The following is a 19,565-nucleotide window of genomic DNA, read 5'->3' as shown; positions in this document are numbered from 1 at the left end:
ACGGAGAACCATTAATTTTCTGCGGTCTGCAACTACGAGCTCCTCCCTTCAACTTCATCATCAAACACACACATCACAATCCCATAACCCATTCACACTTTTTAAGGATTCTTTCCGTTTAAATTTTTGGGAAATAATCATTCTTCTTCTCAAATCATGTTTTCAAAATCTATTTAAACCGATTGAATTAGACATTAGACAATGAGCATGTTCTACAACTTTCTGGATTTTTTCCCCTACAGTTTCGGCTCCAGGTTGCGGTTAGTGATTTCATCAGAATGGTATAGAAAATATCAAAATGATCCAATTCGACTCACAGATGTTAGTTTATATGCAGAATTAAAAATAAGTGAATCTAACACGGTTCATTGCACGGTGAGTCAAAAATTTTACAATTCGACACAACCTACCACGGGTTAATGCGTGAGTTGATTTACCATCCCACATAAAAAAAATATTTATTTATTTATTTATTTTTAAGTATTTAAATATTTAAATAATTTTCTAAACAATCTATGAAATGATAATAATAAAAAAATCAAGAACCAATTTCTCGTCATACTCACCACCAATGAATTGTTTCCAATAAAGTATTCATATAGTCCAAAAAAATATGGTTAATATTATACATTTTCTGTCATGTTATTCAACAAAATATAAATTAAAAAGCTACATATTTTTGTCATGCTAATTTAGAAAAAAATGTTTATAAGACGGTTATAGTTAAAGATTAAATTATCAACGTATATAACTTGACAATCAAATTAATTAAACATTCAAACTATTCAAATATTATCGACCAACATTCTAATATTTAAAAATATGAAATTAGGAGTAGTAAACAATTATTAAAAAAAAAAGAATTATAAGAAAAAGTTAGTGGGTTAAGTAGGTCAATCCAATTTCAATTCGGCTCGAATCCGTTTAACCTGTAGGTTAAGTCAACCAGGTTGAGTTCAACCCATTTTTGAAAAAAACTGAATTATTTTCAATTCAATCCTACTCGAACCCGTGGTAAGTCAGATTGACTCACGGGTTGAAATCCCTTTTTAACGTCTCTAGAATGGCCTAGACAAAAAACACATAAGTATTAGATACACTTAACTAATAAATACATTTTTTATATATTTTTATGAGTTAAATATATTTTTGTCTCTTAACCATTTTTTGTAAAGATTGAAATTAATTCATTTTTAAAATTTTGACTCAATTTTAGATATGTATGAATTTAATCATTTTAACCAAATTTTGTTAAATTTATTTGACAATTCAAATTGTGTTTTGTGATAACATTGAAGTAGGTTACAAATATAACTAGTGAAAATTCATGTACATATATATTTAATTTTTTATGATAATAAAAAATAATAATTTTTTTTATTATGATTATAAAATAAAGTATAAATAATTTTTATAATTTCATTGTAGGTAGGTTTTATTTATTTTGCAGGTAATATTTTGAAATAAAAAAATAAATAAGTTTAAAAAAATTAAATTGAAAAATATGATTAAATTAAATAAATAATCACTTAAAAGTAACATTGATAAACTAATTATTTTAATTTGAAAAATTATTTAATTATACTAAATAACAAATAAACTTTAATATATAATATATAATATAGTATAAAATTTCATAATACACGATCCTAACATAAAATCAAAATGAAAATGATTCTAGATAAATATGCAATGCTACGTCATCTCCATCGATCAGAAAGACCTCACATAATTAAGATTCTTCAATTGGATATATTGTACAATAAATTTCATCTAATAAGTTTCATCTGTTTATATATATATATATATATATATATATATATATATATATATATATATATATATATATATATATATATATAAGATTCTTTTATCTGTTTTCGATTGGAAAAGTAATTTTTGAAATATGAAAATTGAAATAGTCATTTTTAAAACTACTTTTTATGTTAACAAATAGAAATTTTAAAAAAATATTTCAAAATAAAAAATTAAATTAAATTAAAAGGTCATTTTTAGAATATTTTTCTCTTATAATTTTGAAACAAATTTTTTCTTAATATCTTATAAATGTTTTTTTTTAAATATTTTATCTACTATTAAATAAATTATAAATGTGTTTATTTTTTAAAATTAAATTCAAATAATTTAATGAAATGAACATGACATTCTGAGAGTGGAATCTATTTTAGTTTAATTGGGAAGAAAAAGATTAATTTTAATTAAAAATTTGTGGTAATATAAGCATTAATACGACTTTGGGGAGTTTGAAAAAGAATACACTTAAGGATAAATAACAAAAATGGCAGTGTTTTTTTAAAAAATATGTGTAAATAGAATGGGCTTTTTGAAGCCCAACACAATACCTTAAAAAAAAGGGTCTTTTGAGTCACGCCACCCTTAATAATAGAGGTTTTCATTTATACATGTCTTCTACTAGTTTAATAATTGATTGATTAATTAAAAAATAATGTCAATCTTATTTTATAATAAACAATCATTGACATTTCAGTTATACACGCCAACCATTATTGTTAAAAAATATTAAACGCAAACAATAATGAAAGTTTCAATTATATTTTTGAAAAAAAATATTATGATATAAAATATGACCCAAATAAATTACATACACATATATCCAACAATAAAGACCCAAATAAACTTTTTCAAATATAATCCTCGTAAAAAATTGAATTTATTCTCCCTCACATTGAATTTCATAACATTTTCAATTTTGACTTTTGAAATCATAATTAGCACTCTTTCTTTTTAATTAAAGAGTATTTAAAGTGCCAATCTTGCAGTTATAAAAAATTATAACTATGCTTGAAGAAATTTTTTTGCATTCTTAATTATATGGCATTTAACCGCTAATTTACTCTAGCGGTGGCAAGATCTTAAGCAAACATAACTCTAATCAACAAGTATTATTTTTTTACTCATTTATGAAGCTTCAGTGGCACAATAAAATACTGTTTATGCATTTATCATTTAGATTATGATCAGCACAATAATTTGAGATAAAATCGTTTTTTAGCTCATAGATCCACGTGAACTCTTTGGTTCACAATAAAAAATAAAAAAATAAAGAAGTTGAATTTTGTCATTCATTCCCCACCACTCATCATCCATCTCCATCACACCATTGTATTCTGCAGCAAAACCATTGTGTTCACAATCTCCACAAAAACATGGTATTATCTAAATGTCTAAGTTCAACACTTCATCTTCCTCCTCACCCCAGTACTCCTTTTCTCACCCCACTGCCACTATCCAAAACTCCAACCTTTTCTTCTTCTCCCAACCATACTTTCTTTCCTTCAAAACTCAAAAAACCACTTCTTTCACAATCCTTACTCAAACTCTCACCAATGAAATCTTCCAACTCTTCAAACTCCATGTCACTACCTGATTTGGAGTTTGAGTCTGATCCCACACTCACCAATGAAGACCTGAAGCCAACAGCACCAACTCAAAGGACATTTTCTGGCTTTGAAATAGCCACTTTCTGGGTTGGTCTGGTTGTGGGTGTCCCTTCTTACTACCTTGCAGGTAGCCTGGTTGACCTTGGCATGGCTTGGTGGCAGGGCATAGCAACTGTGGTTGCAGCCAACATGGTGCTCTTGGTTCCTCTGGTTCTCACTGGCCATGCAGGCACACGTTATGGCATATCATTCCCAGTTCTTGTAAGGTCCTCTTTTGGCATCCATGGTGCTCACATTCCCACACTTCTGAGAGCCCTAATTGGTTGTGGTTGGTATGGAATTGAGTCTTGGATTGGTGGGGAGGCAATTTTCCTTCTCTTGCCAAAGTCCATTAAGGAAGCTTCATTGTCCCAGCCTCTACCTTGGCTTGGAACTTCCCCTCTTGAGTTTGCTTGTTTCTTGGTCTTTTGGGTGGCTCAGTTGGCCTTTGTGTGGAAAGGAATTGATGGCATCAGAAAGCTTGAGAAGTACTCAGCTCCAATATTGGTTGCTCTCACTTCTTCTCTTCTCATTTGGTCTTGTGTCAAAGCTGGTGGCTTTGCTCACATGCTCTCTTTGTCTTCCAAGCTCTCTGCATCAGAGTTTTGGTCTGTGTTCTTCCCTTCTCTCACTGCCAATATAAGCTTTTGGGCCACTGTGGCTATAAACATCCCTGATTTCACAAGATATGCCAAGAGCCAGAAGGATCAAGTTATTGGTCAAATTGGTCTTCCAATCTTTATGGGGGCATTCACATTTGTTGGTCTAGCAGTCACCTCATCCACAAAAGTGATATTTGGTGAAGTCATTTCTGACCCAATTCAACTTCTTGGTAAAATTGGTGGCCTCACAACTAGGATCATTGCAATCTTTGGTATAAGCCTAGCCATTATCACCACCAATATTGCAGCCAATGTTGTGGCACCAGCAAATGCTCTGGTGAATCTCAGCCCCAAATGGTTCACCTTTACAAGAGGAGCTCTTCTCACTGCACTCCTTGGGATTGCTTTTCAACCTTGGAGGCTTCTTCAGTCTAGTGAGAGCTTTGTTTACACTTGGCTAGTTGGATATTCTGCTTTGATGGGTCCTATTGCAGGGATTGTTCTGGCTGATTATTATATCATACAGAAGACTGATTTGAACATGAAGGACTTGTACTCAAAGAGTCCTCATGGGGCATATTGGTATTCTGGGGGGTTTAATGTAGCTGCTATTCTGGCCCTGGTTATTGGAGTTTTACCTGTGGTTCCTGGTTTCTTGCAGAAAATTGGACTTGCAACTTCAGTTCCTAACACTTTTGTTGTCATCTACAACAATGCCTGGTTTATAAGCTTCTTTTCTGCTGGATTCTTGTATTTGGTTCTGTCAAATTTGAGAGGAAAACCTGGTAACTCTGCTGCAAGAGACAACCTTTTGCCTACAGCAAAGTAAGTACAGAGGACCTCATGGAATGAACCATCTCACCCTATGTGTAAATGTCATACATTGAAATATATCAGTATAAGACTTTCTTTATACATTATTCTTTGGTTGAAAAAATTCATATTTGAATTATGGAAGATTCTGTTAATCCTTTTTTTATGACAGTTGTGTTACTGATAATTCTATCCTATATCATATTAAAAGGTAGATTGAAGAGATTTTTTCTTGCAAATATAAACTCTTGACAGGTTGGATATCCATGGTCCTGTTCCCTCAGAATATCATAACCATGTTATAAAATAAAAGGTATTAGCTACTGCAATTGAAGATAATATTCTAGAGTTATTGTGCTTTTGTTGTTATTGTCAAGAAAAATGCCCAAAACAGAAAAAAAAATATATACATGTAGGGTATTGGTATTATATCTCAATAGTTGCAATATGTAGCTGTGTTTCATGGAAGGGGAACTTACTAATGGGTTTTACGAGTGATTTCCAATCTTGAAACTATGATAAATTAAGTTTAAAAGGAGGAAAGATGATCTTACTCACGATTTGTATTAGTATCAGACGATCGAGTCTATAATAAGCAAAGTATAATTCAAATAAGACTATAATAAGAGAAAAATAAAATTTTAATAAGATTATAATATAAATAAACAATGAGATGTTGAGCTTAAATGATCCATGAATCTATTCATCTCGATGGAAAAAGATTCGAGATTGATGAATATATCTCTCGAAACAAATGAAAAGGAAACAAAAAACAGAATAAATCATGGATCAATTAAGTCCTCTCGAAAACTTGCTTAAGAATGAGAAAGATGAATCTTATGTAAATATCACGTAATAAGATCTGGTCCTATTCATAAGAATTATGTACCTATTTCATTCTAAAAAGTTAAAAAGTTAAAAACATTTAGGATTTTACTAATTTATGATCTGACATATACAGAATAAAAACTTCATTCTCGATTCTATAAGTATTTTTATGGAAGCCTTTCATTTGTTTCTCTTCGATAGAAGTTTTATTGACTAAACTTATTCATAATTTAAATTTGAAATTATTGACTAAACTTATCATAATTTCACATGCTTAGTATCTCCAAACTATGAATGTGATTTATGGTTTTTATGTTAGAATTATAGTTTTAATTCAGTTCTTGAAGAATTGAATTATGAGTTGGTTTAATTTTTTTGTTTTTTTTTGTTTTAAAGATGAAGGGAAGGAAATTTTGGAAATTCAAAGAATAATTACTTTGAAAAATAAACAGTTTAAAAATAAATATTAAGAATAAAATTAAAATATACGTTTAAAAAAAATAAAAATTTATAAAGCTAATAATATTTTAGAAAAGTATATATTTTAAAAAACAATAGTTTAGAAAAATAATTATTTTACATTAGATTTTATTTAAAAATAATAATTTATAAAATTAATTATTTTAAGAAATAATTTATTAGAAAAATAAATATTTGAAAAAAATAATTTCTTAGAAAAATAAATATTTAGTGAATTAATTATTTAGTTTTTTGTTAAATTATAAACGGTAATATTAATATTTATTTATTTTTTATTAAAATATAGATAAATTAAATTTAAATATAAAAAAGGGTAAATGACTTTGAAAAATTTGTAAATTAAAAAAACAAAATTGAACATAAAAAATGAATGAAAAAATTGACTAATAAAAAAGGGAATTTTATTTGTATCGTGTAATTATACACTACAAGAAACAATAAAATTTCTTATCATCAAAATTGGTAAGAAACATTCAAAATCTATGAATTAAAGTATTTTTCTCGAGAATTTCCCAGAGTAAAATAATTTGTGTGTAATATGCTTGTAGGAAATGACTTTTGCCATTTCCCAAGAATAGTAATTTCTATAACTAAATATTACCTAATTATATTTAAGTTTTTCACCATTATATTCATGCAAAGTTTATAACTATTCATAAAAAGTATTTATGGAAAATATTCTATGAGAAATATGTCAATTTTTCATGAATAATGGAGAAATATATTTTTTATTCATGAAAAAAATATGTAAAAAATAATTGATAGATAATTAAACTTTATTTTTGTTAACTATTTTATCCCTCAACTACACTAAAAATTTGCAACTGGTTTTGTTTGGCCTCTTTAAAAATAATGATTTTAGTTCCTTACTTTTTATGGCGTTAAATTTTTTTCTACGTGTGACAAAGTATGTTTAACTTAAGCATTTGTCCTTCTTACACGTAGAGTGTGATAGAGTGACACATACGTACCACATGTTGAATTTAATTTTTTTAATGAAAATTAAATTTTTTTATTAAATGCAACGCTGCTTCTTAACGTTTTAATGTATTAAATATTTATAACTATATACACAGAGATTTTTTTTTTCAGTTTTCATAATTTTAATTTTACCTTTTATAATATTATTATTTGTTAAATTTTAAAAATTTAATAGTTATTTTTAAAAGTTTTTATAAAACTATTTATTTATCTTTTTCTTCTTTTCTCTCCTATTTATTAATAGTTATCTTTTATATTTTTAAATTTTTTTTTTATAAATATAATTTTATTTTATTTATTAACTTAATAACATTATAATATCATTAACTACTAATATAATATCAAACATATAAAAATGCATACTCAAATACATGTTTGTGTTTACCCTAGTTTTAATTAAAATGAATTTGTTTTAAGGAAATTGAATCAATGGTCAAATTAAACCCTGAAATGGAAAGCTTATACTAAAAGATGGGTTTCTTTGTGAAATCAAAAGATTGGGGTTGTTTGCATCACGAACAAATATGGAAGGGTTCTTTGGGCCACAAACATGGTGGAGGGGTTCTTTGCGTCACGAACAGTGGTGGAAGGGTTCTTTGCAGCATGAACAGAGGTTGAATCGCGTGGTTAAGAGCAAGGCTAATACAAGATAGGTCAATGTTTCCTTGTATTCGTTGCATTTAGGGTTATGTTGTGGTGAAAATTGGTGTTTTTTTCTTTTCGTTGAATGTGGGATTAACTGTTATTTGTGGTTTTATTTGTTAGGCCTGTTATTTATTTATTTTTTTGCAGGAGATGGGTTTCGCAACTATTTTCCATCACAAAGGAAGTTGGAGCATGTGCAAGGAGTGAATTCCAATATGTGGTCATAATTTGAAGAATTAGCGATAGTGATTTTATTGTTGAGGACGTAGAGGTTGAAGTTGGCGATGGTGAAGAGGATGTTTGTGGTTTAGGTGAGGTTGATGATGATGGTGTAGAAGAGGTTGATTATGATGATAAGAGTGGTGTTGATTTTGGAGTCATGGGTTACAAATTTCACCAATTAATGAACAACGGTTGTGACCTAAAACAAATGCATCATCACTCCTTCTAACAATTGTGAAGATGTTTATGACTAGCTTTATTTGTTATGTTTGTGTCTTTCACACAAGGTATTTAGTAGGATTTTAAAAATCAATACCACAACCTACATTAGAAAGGGGAATACAATTTTCTAAAACAAAAAAACAAACTTAAAATGTTGAAAATCTATTAGATTTTGCTATATTTGATTAAACTGTCAATACAACAAAACATAAAGTTGGCTATTGGCATAAGGCAAATTATGACATTGTTAGCTCATGCTTAGTCGACCCTAATATGATGCAGAATATTACTTTTAATTTAAGTAGTATTATTTATAACTGTTTTTAGTAAATAAATACTTGTGTTATTGTCCTATTAATCAATGCTAAGTTAATCTTTTAAAACCAAAAAAAAAAAAAAGTTAAGAAAACATAAAATTAGTTTTCAATTTTTGTATTAAATAAATGTATGTAAGTTATATTTATTAAATAAATGTATGCTAAGTTAGTTTTCAATTTTTAATATTTATATTTATGTAAGATATTGTTGGTTAAGCGAATGTTAATTATAAAAGTAACTAAAATAAATATTAAAATTATATAAGATTAAATCGACTTAAAATATGTTAATGTTATATACGTTTAATATTTATATTTACTTAACTTATAGCATAAGCTAAGTTGACAATAACTATAAAAAATAAATTAAAATAAATATTCAAACTTAATAAGATTACTATTATATAGACATTAACCTTATTTATTTTAATATTTATATTTATTTAAATTAACATGAATTAAGCAGACGTTAATTATGAAAAGACTAAAATAAATATTAAAAATAAATAAAATTTTCGCTAACCTTATATATTTTAAATATTTTATTTATTTAAGTTAGTGTTGGCTAAATGAACATTAACTATAAAAACAAAATTAAAATAAATAATGTTAGTTTTTATTAGCAACTCAAATCTTATTTATTTTCAGTTTTATATTTATTTAAATTAGTGTCAGTATATTACAAATTTGTGTGCGTTCTTCATATTAAATATTTAAAGATGATAAATTTCCTCATTCAAAAATTTATTCTCTCTTATATATATATATATATATATATATATATATATATATATATATATATATATATATATATATATTCTTCATTCTCATTTAGAAATCTCATCATACTAGTATCTTTCATTCACACTTATCTTTTTATCCACATACATATCCTTCATTTATCTTTTTTTCCTCTCCTTTATTAGTAGCATTAACTAAGCCAACACTAGTTAGAGTCAGCCTTCGATGACAGACAATGTACATGATTTTAGCATCACATACACACGAAATGTAAAGTTGACACCTAATAGCTATTTAGTGTCGACTTTTGATGGACACTAAATACTCATTTTCTAAATTTTCTAATAATGTACTTTTAAGAAGTTTTTAGAATAAAATAATCGATTATCTTTTACAATAACAAATAAATATACTTGGTTTGAAAACTTTATAAATAAAGATTCACCTTAAATCTTTTATACAACTTTCGCAATCATATATATGAAATCACACTAATATTTTTTGCGCTATACACGTAATTTTCAAGTGCTACCAAAAGTTTTAAAAGTAAACAAAGGTTGAGTTGATTTTACAAAGTCCTAGTATTCTTTCTAGTTTGGTAAACTCTTTTTATTGTGTTGTTTGGAGTGTGTTCAAGACTTGTTGTTTGAATTGTATTGTTAGGTGTTTCGGTAGTGTTTATGGGTTGTTGTTTTGTAGAGTTGACGAGACAAACATCTTCTTAGATGGTCAAAGAATAGATAAGGTTAAGATATATATGTTTGAAGTGGTTTAGAAGTGAACAAAACATGTATCATTTTTGTTATCTGTAGTTGATTAAGGCGTATATCCTTTAGTTTATTTGTAATTGTTGGTTAACTTTGTAAAACCTTTTTGTTGATAGTGGAAACTATTTTTTTAGGAAGAAAAGTTAAGAATTGAATATAGGATGGATTGAATCCAAACCAATATAAATTATAAGTGTGTTCTTCAATATTTAGTTTTTTTATCTCTCTTTTTACGTTACTTTATTATTTTTGTATCAACAAGATTCTTCAAGTAATTGCATTATGATTTATAAGTTAAGAAAAATATAAAACAAATTTCCATTAAAAGCGTCTAAAATCAATTTTCTTCATCATGTTTGATAAAGTCATATGTTTTTTTTTACAATTTTCACATTACAAGAGAGATTATCTGTGAAGTAAATTGTTTCTATGACAAGTTTGACATGGTATATTCTACCAATAAATTCTTCTTCTAACATATAGACTTACCTATTCCAAAAAGTCTTTCTTTCCCTCTAATAGCTTTGTTCAAGAACAAGATTTATTCTTCTAAAGAGACCTCTCCTACATTTCTATTGCTTTAAAATCCTAACAATTTATTACAAAATAATTGATATTGCAAAACGCGGTTTCCAAGTTTAAAACTTAATACAAAACTCTATAAGTCATCTAATATATATATATATATATATATATATATATATATATATATATATATATATATATATATATATATATATATAGCTGTAGAAGAGAATTATGATAGATATTAGTAATTATATACTTAGGTTTCAACAACTATTCTTGTTTTATTCTAATTTCATGTTATAGTATTAGTATGTAACCTGCAATCATATAAATAAGATGATTTCATTTTTTTAGTATAGAAAAAAACAAATTCATTTATAGATTAAAGAGGAGAACAATAAGATAATTTTTTAACTTATTTTATTTTATTCTTTCTTATATTTTTCTCTCTCCTATATCATTTGTGGAAAAGAAATGTTTATAAACATATTCTAACTCTAATTTCAGTCAAAGGAAAGATACCTTGCCTACATCTAAATCTTATACCTTATACAGACACTTCAAACAAAATATATAATCATTTTCTAAGTTTCATTTATCCTATCATTTGCTTCAAGTTAGGCTTAGTCAGCCTCTAAACATACACTTGCAACTTCACCTATCTCGCTTAGGTAATCAAAAGATAATATATATATATATATATATATATATATATATATATATAATATTTGATGTGGACATAATACACTTGGAAGTGTCATGCAAAACCAGAACACAGTTTAGTTTAGTTGCTCGGAAACTACGTATTCCTTGCATGCACTTGGTTGAATTTTCATGTAATTAAGAAATTCACTAAAATAATCATACAAATAATGCGAAAAAAAAAAATTAAATGACGCTACAGATCAGCCCTGAAATATACTTAAACGTAATTGATAACGATGCAGACGTGGTGGATGGAAGAAGAAAAGAAAAAGAACTTTTTCTTAAAAATATACATATTTCCAAAATGAATATAATATAAGATTAAATATGTTTTTATCTTTTAACTTTTTAGTAAATTTTGGAATGAGTTCATTTCGAAATTTTGAATCAATTTAGTATTTATTTTTTGAAATACTTGGATTTAGTCCTTTTAATTAAATTTTGTTAGGTTTATTTAATGTTTCGTACGCATTTCAGAATTGCATTTGAGTTATTTATATTGTTTGACACATTTTTGTTTTAATGTTAAGTCAAATACTATTATAAAATACGCTTGAAATATCAAATAAACTTAACAAAATTTGATTAAAGAAATTAAATCTACATATTTTAAAAGATGAAAGACTGAATTAATTTAAAATTTTGAAATGGATTAATTTTAAAATTTTCTAAAAATTAAGGGATAAAATATATTTAACCCATATACGGGTGTAGCTAGAAATTTGTAGAAGATGGTTGACAATTTGAAAACCGATATTGAAAAAAATCAGATAACAAATTACATATACATGACGACAAATCTGAAGTTCAACTTGCATCTCGTTATGAACACGTCTCCAAAACTAGAACCTTTTGCTGTGACTAGAAGCTACGAACAGATATTGCTGGGAATATTATATATGTATAACATTTTTCTAAAAATGAAAATGAAAATAGTGATTGACTAAAATTGTTCCTAGAAGTAGCTATATAATTGTGTGCTGATAGCATTTGACTTTAATAAAGTTTGATTTTTAATTGAATTTAATATTTAAGCAACGGGGTGTTTGGTGCATGTACTCTAATTCATTGATTTCAAATATATTTTAATTATTATAATAATTATTATAAGTACATGTCCCCACTTCCTGTTGTGCATTGGTCATTAGATTATTGAAGGGAGGGTGACGTATACGTATTTGGTGTTAACTTACCGGTGACATCATCACCCAAACATAAACCCTTTTCATAGATTAAGGGGCATCCTTTCGGCTTTAAAAAAATATATTAAGGGTCATCCTTTTTTTTATTAAAAAGAGCCATAAGTATAAAAAGTGTGCAACAATTAATTGTTTACCTTTATATTTCATGTGGTAAACGATATCAATTTGTGTTTGCAGATTGAATTGCTTTGGCCCATTTTAGTTTATGTGTTTGGATATATGCTTGGTTGAATTCATCTTAATAAGTGTGAAATTGTAAAATTGAATTTGAATGAAAGTGGTTTAAAACTGACTTGATTTTTGTTTAGATGACATAAAATGTAACCATGATTTTCATATATTAAATATTTTTCTAAAATTGATTTTGAGTAATGGGCATTTATACTTTTGTATCATTTCTATAGACATTATTACTTCCATTTTCAAAATTGTTCCGAGAAATAATTTTTTAAGTGACTACTAAATCAACAAATATAGAAACATTCAAGATTGACTTGATATAAAACTTTATATATATATATATATATATATATATATATATATATATATATATGTGGAGTATGAAATAATTTTTAGAAACTTGTTCTTCCATATACCAAAAGTTCTTTCAAGTATTCACCTTAAACTTAAGTGGTAGTAGTTGAATATTTCATTATGATTTTCAAATCCACTTTTACATCTAAAATTAGGAAAATGATAGCGTTAACATTTGTTGAGACCAAGATATCCCACTAGTGTTGGATAGCCATCTACGAATAATATATTTTTGGTGAAATAGAAAAAAAATGTAAACATAACCTTTAATTGAAATTAAAATTTAATTGTAATCATAATAAAGAAACCATACCTGGAAGAGGATGTGAAAAATTCATGTTAGCAGTTGTAACAACATGGTCAAAGATACAAGCATCATGAATCCAGCTAATACAAAGCTGAAACACATATTCCAATCATAGATATCCATTATTTTGTGTTGGAACACCTTTTCTTCCAATAAATCTTGCTTGTTCACCAAGGTTACCACACAAGGAACATGTGTACCATCATTGATCATTTTGAATTTTTTTATGACTCGAAACAAATGATCTTTTGGTTTGATATATTTAATTGACAATTTAATCAAGCAATTAACACATTATGAAAATGTCAACTTATTGCCTCTCTAAAGTGTTGAAACTTCTCTAGGAGCATCTTATTGCATATCCCATGGCCAACCATGTTTAAGAACATTGCTACCATTTCTTCAACACCCATACGGTTAGGGGGTATTAATCCATGATTAACTAAATTTGTTCATAGTTGATGAAAAGTATTTTTTTTTTCATATGAAACATCTTATTACAACAAATAGGATGACTTTGTAAGATTTTATGCAGCAATGGGCTTGTGTGATTGCTAGTTCTACATGGTTCTTTACATAAATATTATATTGCATACTCACCCACAAGTGCACTCACATACAATGCTTTTCTCATAAGGTCATCATCATCATCTTCATCAATATTAGTTTTAAAATCTTCTCTATTATTCATATTATCCATTTTCACATGTACAAATATATTACCAAAAAAGATTACCAACAAGTGACATTACAGAATTTTCACATAGGATTATAATCATACATTAACATAAAATAATTCAGTGTTTAAGAAGCATAAAACAAACATATGATAGTCATTCTTGAAACATGAAGCAATAATTCAAAGTTCCATAGATATAAAGCAAATACAAGAAAGTAAGCCAATCCATCAAGGCATTAAAATTTCCTTAAACTAGTATTCACTACACAACAATCAATTTGTTAAATCACTTGAGTTATTTGTTGTAATCAAGTCAATCCATCAAGATATCCACATCATCACGCAATGCAAGGAACATTTCTCTATTTGACTTATGCACCATCAATTGAAAACACTTGCCTCGAAAAACATGGTCACCATTTAGCCTAGGAATTTTTCTAAGTTTTGCCACTACATCACCAATGGATGCACTAGCTATAGCATCAACAAGTGGTATACATGATTCAACTATTACACTTATCCCATCAGTTATCCTTGATGAGGCAGTTACCTTTTTCCTACCCTTATTGTTTCTTTTTCTCTTCTCCCCACTCTTTTGTGTTCCTAATCCTTAGCTACTAGTTCCTTGTGAAAAATTGAAATTAAGGCCTTCAATATCATTTATTGCCCAAACACTACTATCTTCACTATCACTCGAACCTACATCCAAATTAAGGACAATGCCAAAATTTTCCATATTGAGGATTTTCCTACATGTTTACAACCTAAAATCATTATTATGATGATAGTAACACTAAGCATAAATGTAATTTGTGTTAAAATGCATACTTATTTAACACATCAATATTTTTCTCTCTCACTAATCATCTAGTGCATCAATTGTATTATTCACATTGTCCGATCCCAAGCCAATTTCTTTACCAAATAATTCATACCATGATTTCCAATCTCTTCTAAGGTTATCATACCGATTTTTAAACTTTGACTTTGGAAAATCTATTTCAGTTAACTCCTTAAATTTGGTTAAAATTCCAAGCCACCCCTTCTTAGTAAAACTAGTGCCAAGGTGTTTATTTGTGACTTGCTCTAAGCATGATATAATAAAATTCTCATATGCTCTATGATTCCAAACCGTCTTTTCTATTTTTGTACTCGTGATTCTAAACATGAACCTATTTCCAGTCATATTAGCAAGCACATACTTCGGATAACAGAAAATAAATAAATTCAGAACAAATATATCTATCATTAAATAAAGTATAAATTATCCAATAAAAACAACCAAAAAGTTTAAATAAGTAAAGAAGACCTGCAACTTACTTTGAAAATTAGAAAGATCAAGAACACAATTTAGTGAAACCTATGATGCACAGATACGATACGTGTATCGGATACGACACGTATCCGATATGTCGATACGTTTATTTTCAAAATAATAAGATACGATATGTGATAAATGAATATTGAAACATGTACAATAATTCTTAAAAAAAATATAATAATTATATGATTATTATTGTATGAATCCAAATTTCCTAATTAGAGACCAATTATTTTGGTAGTCAAAACCTAATAGCTAATGTTAGTGACCAATTTAGAAACTAATTCATAATTGAAACTATTCTAAATAACAGTTTAAAGACCAATTATAATTTTTTTGAAACTATTTTAGTTGTCAATTTGGTCACTATATAATGACTAATTATTTTTTGTCACTAAATTTGATCATTATTTCAAATATTTTCTTGTACTATACTAGGACTTTATAAATTAGATACTTCATTGATAAGTATTGATAAAATATCCTAAAGTATCGGACACGATACATGTCAGACATTGATACGTGACCCAAATCGAAGTATCGGTACATCATAGCTTGTCAAACAAAGACAATAGGTAATATATTAATTTTGGTAATATCTTCTTTTCTTATTATGTAATAGATTAGTCAATATACAATTTTTTGTTTTTTTCCTTTTATAATTAGTCAGTATCCAATTATTTTTCCAATAAAAAAGTTTACCGGATTTTTTTTTTTCAATAAACAAGTTTAACCGGTATTTAGAATAGAGAAATGTATGGCCTATTAGCTCAGTTGGTTAGAGCGTCGTGCTAATAACGCGAAGGTCATAGGTTCGAGACCTGTATAGGCCATTTGATTTTTTGCATCTAATTATTTTTCCAATAAAAACGTTTTTATAATTATTCAATATACAATCTATGATACACGAATACGATACTAAAGTAAAAAAATATAAATTATTGTCATCATAAAAGTACCATTACAAGAAAACTCTTAATTAATGACAAATTTTAGTAACCAAAAATATGTTAGAGACCAATTTCCTATTTAGATACAAATTATTTTGGTAGTCAAAACCTTGGTAGCTAATGTTAGTGACCGATTTAGAAATCAATTCATAATAGAAACTATTTTAATTATCAATTTAGAGACCAATTATATTTTTTTGTAATTATTTTAGTTGTCAATAATTTTTAGTTTTTAAATTGGTACCTAAATTGGACAATATATAGTGACTAATTATTTTTTGTCACTAAAATTGATCATTATTCAAATATTTTCTTGTAGTGTACTACAACTTTATAAATTCGATACTTCATTGATAAGTATCATAAAATATCCTAAAGTATCGGACACGGATACGTGTCGGACACGGATACGTGACTCAAGTTAAAGTATCGGTGCATCATAGGTGAGAACAAAAAGAAGAGAAGTGAATATACAATAAACTCTGTGCCTTGTCTTTAACATGTTTCGTAGAATTTGGTAGTAGAAATGAATTAATGAAATATTAATAACTTTCAACAACCAAACCCTCAATATTTAAAGTTTCTTCGCCTTAATGTGAAAGAAAAGATTCATAATTAATGTTGACAATAACTTTAATTTTTCTAAAATTTGTCAATAGGAAAAGCATATGAAGAAACTATATTCATAAGTGGCAAAAAATTGGACTAAACAAAAGGATAGGTGTTAACTCCATAAATGTGGTCATCTAAGGGTTTTTAGCTTCATAAATGCACATGGAGGGTGATTGCAAAACTAATCCGTGTACAACATAGGAAATGTTCCTCTTTGAAATTTCATTAAACACCTTGTGTGCCAACTCCTGTTTTCTGCATGCAACATGTGTTTGATCCCTAAAATTTGAATCTACCACTAATTAAATTTGTAAAAATTAAAGAAACCAAAATCAAGAAAAGAAGTCAGAGTATAAAGAATCACAATTGGGACCTCCTTAAGAGAGAGAGAGAGAGAGAGAGAAAGAGAGAGAGTCTCTCTTCCATACAACAAGGTTTCTTTGGAGTGATCATGCATCTTAGGCAATGAACACTTCAACAAAAACAACAATGCCTGATCCTCATCATCAATTTGCACATCAATATTCTTCTGACTGAGGAACAACTTGTTAAATTCATCCAGTTATTTGATAGTTTCCTTCTCATTATAATTTTATGAGTACAACACTTGCTTTAGATACAAATGATTCTTCGAGGACTTAATCATGTACAAGCTCTCAAGCTTCACCCGTTGTTCAATTGTGATTTTCTCCTTTTAAGACTTGCCTCAACACCTTATCACTAAAGCTCGAAACAAGTGTATTGTGAGCCTTCTTAACAAAATGTTCTCATCCTTCTTAACGATGGACACATCTGTAAGACCCGGGAAAATTAAATAGTTATTTAATTAATTATTTAATTAGGACGGGTAGCGAGAACATTTAAAGCAATAAATGTGAGGGACTATGACGTGGAAAAGTGCTAGCTTAAATGGTTGAGAGTACTTTGATTGTGTGTGAGGACTTGGGTTCGAGTCCTATGTGTGTCACTTTGATGTTATTAAATTATGTATTTTTAGGTAATTATATATTGAATGCGTGGTGTCATGATAAACTCTTAGAATTGTAGGAGTTATCATGAAATCTGGATTGGTTGAATGGTTTGGTCTTGGTTGGGTATGGGCATGAGTGTGGGTTCAAACCTTGGTGAGAACTAAATAATTTCGTTTTGCCAAATTTTATTTTTGCATGGAATTTGAAAGGAGCAGCTTAACCTAGTTGTCTAAGGGGGCTAAAAAATCAGAGGGATGATCCACTCAATAGCTATTAAACCCATTTAAAGTAATTTTATTTTTGCATGGAATTTGAAAGGAGCAGCTTAACCTAGTTGTCTAAGGGGGCTGAAAAATCAGAGGGATGATCCACTCAATAGCTATTAAACCCATTTAAAGTAATTCTCGTTTTGGAAAGTGAATGAGTGAATAGATTACTCACAAGCCAAGAGCGAATTAGTGAAAGGAGAGGTGTTGGGGTACGTGGGAGACTTGGACAGAAAGTTTTGGTGATTTGGGACTGAAAGCAGAGGGAGAGTAAGGAGAAGAAATTAGCGTGGGAGTGTGAGCAAGGGCAAGGAGATTTTGATTGGAGCACACTCATACTAATTCGAAATTTGAAGCAAATTCCAGGTTTGGGGAGTTGTCTTCTTGCCTTTTTGATTGCAATTGAATAACTGTGCAATGCCTTGAATCATAGCATGATCACTGCGTCATTTTCTGCACTGTTGTATTGAAGTTTCTGGATTTTTCCAGAAATCGCCTGGCGGTTCATCCCGTACCGCCAGGCGGCACATCAGATTAGTGTGTTGTTCTTAATTTGGCATGAACCGCTTGGCGGCGATGAATTTCTGCTAGGTGGTGCGACCCTGTTGCGTTCTATTTTGGTGAGTTGTAATGCTGTTTGCGTGTTAATCAATTGGATTATTGAAATTGGTATGTTTAGTTTCTATTGAATATTTGGTTGGGCGGAAACCAATTGGAATTCAGAGTATGGCAATGTTCTAGATATATTCGTGAATGAACTGATTTGGGGGATTCTAGAGGGTAAAGATCGAGGAGTCTATATGCATTGAATTAAGAACGGAAAACTAGTCCTTAAAATAGGTATGGTCATTTCTGGGTGAATGGATATGGTGGAACTGAGTACTGGAAAAAGGGGTGGAGTCTGTCACATGTGTGGAAGAAGCCTGGTTCGTGCAGGCACTGTTACTCCGCCTGGCGGCAAGCAAAGCGCCGCCAGGCGATGACACGGGCAGGGGGCTATTTTGTGAGGTCTTGGTGGCGGAATTGAGAGTAGAGATTTGGAGTAGGTGAAGGTATTGATAATTTGGCAACATAGAAAAATAGGGGAATAAAATACTGTGAGGATTAATTAAAGGGATGGTAAAGAGTAGATGTATAACTAATCATGGTGTTGGGTTGTGCATAAGGGAGAAAAGGGAGAGGGGAGAATTGTGATTACTAGATCAGGTTTCTGGAAGCATGGTATTTGTGAAATTTTGACTAGCCAGGGCTGATTATGACTAACAGATTTTAGTTAAGGATTGGGGGGTATAATCAGTAGTGGTGATAATTGGTTATGTTATATTGCATGAGGAATTATGGGAAAAGGATTCTAAGCCGGATGAGAGGGAAGGTTGGCTTAATGCAGTGGGATATACCTTGGAATGTAATT

At 28.7% G+C, this 19,565-nt stretch overlaps 1 protein-coding gene and 1 non-coding gene across 2 annotated transcripts; both read left to right on the top strand.

Moving 5' to 3' along the window:
* Positions 1-3,136: 3,136 nt before the first annotated feature.
* Positions 3,137-4,983, top strand: NCS1 (permease, cytosine/purines, uracil, thiamine, allantoin family protein). The gene has a single exon (XM_028082423.2). It carries the CDS (start codon positions 3,189-3,191, stop codon positions 4,890-4,892), a length of 1,704 nt encoding a protein of 567 aa, XP_027938224.2. The 5' UTR covers positions 3,137-3,188; the 3' UTR covers positions 4,893-4,983.
* Positions 4,984-16,114: 11,131 nt separating this feature from the next.
* On the top strand, positions 16,115-16,188 carry TRNAI-AAU (transfer RNA isoleucine (anticodon AAU)). Its single transcript has one exon. It is a non-coding gene; the product is annotated as a tRNA-Ile (tRNA).
* The last annotated feature ends 3,377 nt before the right edge of the window (positions 16,189-19,565 follow it).

The sequence above is a fragment of the Vigna unguiculata genome, chromosome 7 (assembly GCF_037176805.1).
Source record: "Vigna unguiculata cultivar grain cowpea cultivar isolate G323 ecotype 2 chromosome 7, ASM3717680v1, whole genome shotgun sequence".
Taxonomy (NCBI): Eukaryota; Viridiplantae; Streptophyta; class Magnoliopsida; order Fabales; family Fabaceae; genus Vigna; species Vigna unguiculata.
This window is presented reverse-complemented; position numbering and strand designations above follow the sequence as displayed.